Source organism: Lathyrus oleraceus, chromosome 4 (genome assembly GCF_024323335.1).
Source record: "Lathyrus oleraceus cultivar Zhongwan6 chromosome 4, CAAS_Psat_ZW6_1.0, whole genome shotgun sequence".
NCBI lineage: Eukaryota > Viridiplantae > Streptophyta > Magnoliopsida > Fabales > Fabaceae > Lathyrus > Lathyrus oleraceus.
The window spans coordinates 374,841,914-374,847,739 of record NC_066582.1 but is presented as its reverse complement, the minus strand read 5'-3'; the positions used below and the strand labels follow the sequence as shown (position 1 = coordinate 374,847,739).

Here is a 5,826-nt window from a genome sequence, read left to right as displayed (position 1 = left end):
AACAATGCTTAAAACCAACAGTACAACAGTAACAATTGACCCCAAACTCCATATAATATAACTATACTTAATCCGATTCAAAGCCATAATTCAGAAAGAAAGGAAATAGCATAACAATAACCAATTTCTTTTTCTACATATCATTACAATGACATTCAAGATTAGCCCATGGTTCAAAAAGTTACAGAATAATTAAACCTATAATTTAAAGCCTAGTGTCGAGGGTGAGGCACAAATTGGTATTATTCTCCAGCTCAGCCAAGTGATTATGCATGAAAAGGATACCACATTTTCTCTGGGAGAAGCAATTTAAGCATTCTAAGAGAAACTTGAGAAATACTCATCAATCTGCATAAAAATGCTCAGTAGACATCAAAGAGTAAAGGTAATCAGAAGAACTGTTACCCATGGTTTTAAACTGCTTTCCACAAGAACGGCGACAGTAATTGTGACTACAAGTCTACAACCTATGCTTTTCAAGATCTCAACAACCACATCAAATCCAGCTATATCTGACTACAATATTCTACATATCAAATATCATAACATAACCACCACAACTGTAATTAAAAACCTTACTTATATGATAACAAGATGTGCATAAAGTAAACCAGGGTGTTACAATTTGATTACATTACATGTTTTAACTGAACCAAAATAAAAAACATAACGAACAGGCTTTTCCTTTCTGTTTTACAGGTAAACCGAATGCTAAATTAAGCCGATAAATAAGAGACTCGTCTGTCATCATTCATTAACTATGAAAATATGGAATACACAAAAATGCTCATCACCAATTCACCACCACTATCACTAATTACTACCACAATAACTAATAACTAACATGTGCTTGTGATCAAAACCATAAACACATCCAACCAAGCCAACAACATATAAACAATTTCATCAATTACACCATATCTTGATAAAAACAAAAAATTGCCATTTAGATCTATGAAACACTGGCACATATATAGACACGACACACAGGACTAGTTGAATAATGCGGTAATGCGGAATACCAAACACACACCTTCAATCTGAAGTGTCAATGCTACATAGTCATGATCAATCATCATCATCATGATCACTCTCATCACTGAAATACCCAGCTTTCTTCCCTTTCTTCTTCGTCTTGTTGTTGTCCAAACCCTCATCATCATTTCTGTTTCTCCCCAGCAACCTTTCACCCGCTTCATCATCCACAACAAAAGCCCAATTATCGTCAAACTGCTCCGCAGCAATCTGACCACCCTCCTCCTCCTCCTCATCACCTTCCTCCTCCCCATCCCTATCCCTCAGCCCACTAAATCCCCGTCGCGGCTTCTTAGGCTGAGGCCGCGGCCTCGGCCCCAACTGATTCTTAGGACACTCATACGACAAATGACCATGCCCCCCACACTCATAACACAAAGCAGTCTCAGTATTGTACACGCGCTTCCGAATAAACTCCGGAGCACGTCCATTATCAGCAGCAATAGAAGCAGTTAGAGTCCTTCCATTGAGAATCTTCTTATTCATCTCCGCCACGGCGCGTTGGGCGTCATTACGAGAAACGAATTGGACAAACGCGACACCGCGGCTTAGGCGCGTGTGACGGTCTTTGAGAACGGTTACACGCGCGATGCGGCCGAAAGTAGAGAAGAGCGTATGGAGATCGGAGTTTGTTAGGGAGTAATCTAGATTAGAAACGTATAGCGTCGATTTTGATGGTGCTAAGGGTTCACCTGTTCCTCCTATTGATGATCCTTTGTTGTTCGGTTTTGATTGGGGTTGATTACTGGATGTGGTGCCGGTGGTGGTGTTGGGGGTTGAGGACGAAGCGCAGTAGCGGTAGTAGAAAACGTCGTCGTCTTCATCGTTGTCGCTGTGTTTTCGTTTGTGTTTCTTCTTGCTTGACATTTTTTTCGGTTCAGGTTTTTTGTTTCCGGCAACGGCGTTCGGTTTCCGGCGACGGAATTAGTTCTCCGATGCTTCTTTAATCTATAGAGGAAATCTGAGAGTGGAGAGATTCTATAATGCGTTTGAGAAACCCTAGAGAAGTGAAGCGAAACTCCAAGCGGATCTGGACATGGATCCGGATATTTTGGATTGGTTTTATATATGGTTTTATCCATTCTTATTTTTTTATAAGCAGTACTATCCATATGTAAATGGACAACTTGCTCACCGCCAGAGTACTTGTAAAGATAGCATAAAACTAAAAATTATTATGTTTTAATATTTTTTTATTTAATTGGTCAGCCACCCATCTGCATATATAAATTTTAATAATTTTTTGTTAGTATGATGCTAGATTTTTTAAGACAAAAATTTCTAGTTCGTTAGATATACAATTTTATTATATTATTTTAGATTATATTTTAATATCTTAAGATAAATAGAGTTATTGAAATTTAGCAAAAATAGAATAGAGTGAAATAGAAATTTTATTACTTTATTATTTGAATAATTAGCGATAAAAACAAAGTAAGTTTTTGATTCTGCTCATATAAAAGAGAAACAATACTGATGGAAAGTGATGAAAATTTTCATTCTGCTCATATTAAAGGGAACAATACTCGTAGAAAGTGATCAATACTAGTAGAAAGTGATGTAATTTTTTATTCCTCATATCTAAGGGAAACAATGCTAATGAAAAGTGATGAAATGAAATAAAATAGAATAATAAAATTTTATTATACTGGATCTGATTTTAATTAACTCAAACAATGTAATCTTATTCTATTTCATCTCATATCACTTCATATCATCTCATTGCATCAATTTAAGCAAAACCTTAGTCTAATAACTTCAGTTTCACAACATTTAAAAACTCTTATGTAGAATTTGTCCAGAATTGAAGAGGACTCATCTCTTACTAGAAACTCAACAATTAATTTGTTTTCAAAAGTAATGCTTTATTTATACGCTTAGATTATGTTTGGACATCTTAAAATGAAGATATAAGAATAAAAATGAACATAGTGAATCAACAAAATTAGAAGTACATACGATTAAAATGCATCAAAATCGATGACATCTTTTTAAATTTATTGAACTTTTCGCATTAGACTTTTTTCTATTGTATTATTTTTCAACATCATTTAATTTCTAGAACTCATGCATCCTATCCAAAAAAGCAAAGTTCTCACTCAGATGTTTCTTCCTTAAGACGTTCTCTCCATTCTACGAATGTTGGTGGTAGAGGACACCCTCGTTTCAAATAAGCTTGTATAAAATGCATCTTAGTAGCAATCTGTCTAATCAAGACAACCCGGCCATTTAAATTATTTGGAGGGCAACTTAGCAGAGGGAAAACGATTTACGAAAAACTATGTCTTGTAAACTAAACTAAAACTCAGTCATATACATTTGATATAAGATGACTCATTTCAGAAAAATTCATCCACTTTATTGTCGTTGTGGGGACACCAATTTTACTAAGAATCAAAGGATTTTGAATAGCTTGTATTTGTGCATTAGTCATATAGAGTCGCATGTAATTGTCGCACCTCAAAAAAAGATGATAATGCGATCCCTCGCGATAGGACGCGGAAAAAAAATGTTGTTCGAAACAGAGTCGCCACCGAACTTTATTTATTCCAATGAAGGAATAGGAAAATATCGAGAAAACCTTTAGAAATAAGAATAATGGTCGTCGCAACCATATTCGGGTTCGGGAGTCGATTACGCAAGGGGAAGGTATTAGCACCCCTCACGTCCGTTGTACTCAACGGGAACCTTTTAGTCTGATTTTGCTATTTGACTGTTAATTGACTGTTTATCTGCTTGCTTCGAGTAATTAGAATTGATGATAGATGTGGATGAAGACCTCAGGATGGGGGAAATGGGAGGTTTTTTATTAGTGTGCTCGCGAAGATACAGCAATCTCCTGCCTACGTATCCTTATGGTGCAATAAGGAAATCAGAGCATTCGTAGTTCGGGCTACTACGAATATTGGTTGTGTTTTGTTTTGATGAACGACTGTGTAGGTCGGCGTTCTAACGGCTAAACACTGGCTTGTCTACTCTCGGTGGAGGCTCTAGCACTGGTTTGTTGTGCGCATTAGAAAGGATTGACAGTGTTCTTTTTGAAAGGGTTTTGGTCACGCGGGGGTGACGAGTTGAATTGACGTGTTTGGATTTGATTGGTTTCGATCGCTCGAGGGCGAGAAGTTAGGTTTGATTTGTTGATGATTTGAGGAACGACGAAAGATTGAGCAATATGGTGTACACCAATCGTTCAATTCTTTCGAGGAATAATAAGGCGTGCGCCTTCTATTCCCTTTTCGTTCGAATTGTTTTGAAAGTTTGTTTGTGGATGTTGAATACGCACGGTAGTGAGGCGTACGCCTCCTACTTGCTTATTCAAAGAATAACGAGGCGTACGCCACCTATTCCCTTATCCAAGTTTATTTAACGTGTTTTAGTCGGAAGTCGATAATTTGTGCAATATGGCGTACGCCAATTATCCAAATAATCGAGAGACGGTGAGGCGTACGCCTCCCATCTTTTATCACCCGAGGTTTAAATTGTAAAAAGATATGTTTAGATATTGTATTCGATTTATGAAGATAGCTTGAATTTTGGGTTGGTAGGTTTGGATTTGTCGATGATTTGAGCAAGGTGGCGTACGCCAATTATTCAAATAATCAAGGAGTGGTGAGGCGTACGCCTCCCATTCTCTATTGAAGTTGTATAGTTTATTTTGTAAAATTGGGTTTGATATAAGAGGTGATTTGAGTTTATTCGATTGTGTTTTAAGTTTGATGACAAAAACTCGAGCAATGTGGCGTACGCCAATTATTCGAATAATCGAAAGATAGTGAGGCGTACGCCTCCTATCCTCTTTATTATCATAAATTTAGAATTAAATGTTTTAGAATTTGTAGTTGATTTGGAAAATGATTTGAATATGATGGTTGAAGTTTAGAAATAATTTGAATTTAGAACCTATGTTTGATTTGAAAAATTGATTTGAAATTGTATGATTATTAGGGTTTTAATTGAATGACGAAAATCCGAGCAATATGGCGTACGCCAATTATTCGAATAATCGAGAGATAATGAAGCGGATGCTCACTATTCTCCTTTTCATTCAAAGATTATTATTAAAAATAAACTTTTAGAATTTATAATTAATTGGTGGAGTGATTTTTATTTTATGGAGTTTTAGGGTTTTAAATGAATGACGAAAATCCGAGCAATATGGCGTACGCCAATTGTTCGAATAGTCGAGAGATAGTGAAGCGGAGGCTTACTATTCTCCTTTTCATTCAAAATTAAATTAAATAATTTATAAGAGAATACTATTTAAATACGGTGAATTTGAATTTATTTAGAATTAATATACTTTGGGAAAGACTATTTGGTATTGGACCAACGTCAAACTTATTTATTAGAAAATAAAGTAAATTATTTGTTGACGTTAACCATTAATCCACCATTTAACTAATTATAATATTATAACAAGATAAAAAGAAGAGTTGAAAATAGTAATCGAAACCGAACTAATAAATATTTCTAATATTAGTGTTATCTTAATTTTAATTAAAACAATCAAGAATAGCTCATAAACCAAGTAGACCAAATTGGAATGTTTGGGAAATAAATAAAAAGTTAGGCCCTAAACATTGGATCAAAGAAGGCCCAAGGGACTTAAAGTAGTGTTATTTTCGGGATGGGCCACAAGGCCCAAAATCCTCTCCTACTCAGCCAAGTGGTACCGCCGAGAAGAGAAAAGGTTGGCCTCGGTTTACCTACCGCCACGCGCATCATTGTTCATTGATAACATCATAAAGATTTTGGGAACATAATCTGACAGCACCCAAGTATCTATCATCA

At 35.9% G+C, this 5,826-nt stretch overlaps 1 protein-coding gene across 1 annotated transcript; it reads right to left on the bottom strand.

Moving 5' to 3' along the window:
• Positions 1 to 1,068: 1,068 nt before the first annotated feature.
• On the bottom strand, positions 1,069 to 1,902 carry LOC127137589 (U11/U12 small nuclear ribonucleoprotein 31 kDa protein). Its single transcript, XM_051064041.1, has one exon. It carries the CDS (start codon positions 1,900 to 1,902, stop codon positions 1,069 to 1,071), a length of 834 nt encoding a protein of 277 aa, XP_050919998.1.
• Between the last annotated feature and the right edge of the window lie 3,924 nt (positions 1,903 to 5,826).

Coding starts and splice junctions, on each gene's coding strand:
- LOC127137589 (XM_051064041.1), bottom strand. CDS start 1,902: ATGTCAAGCAAGAAGAAACACAAACGAAAACACAGCGACAACGATGAA.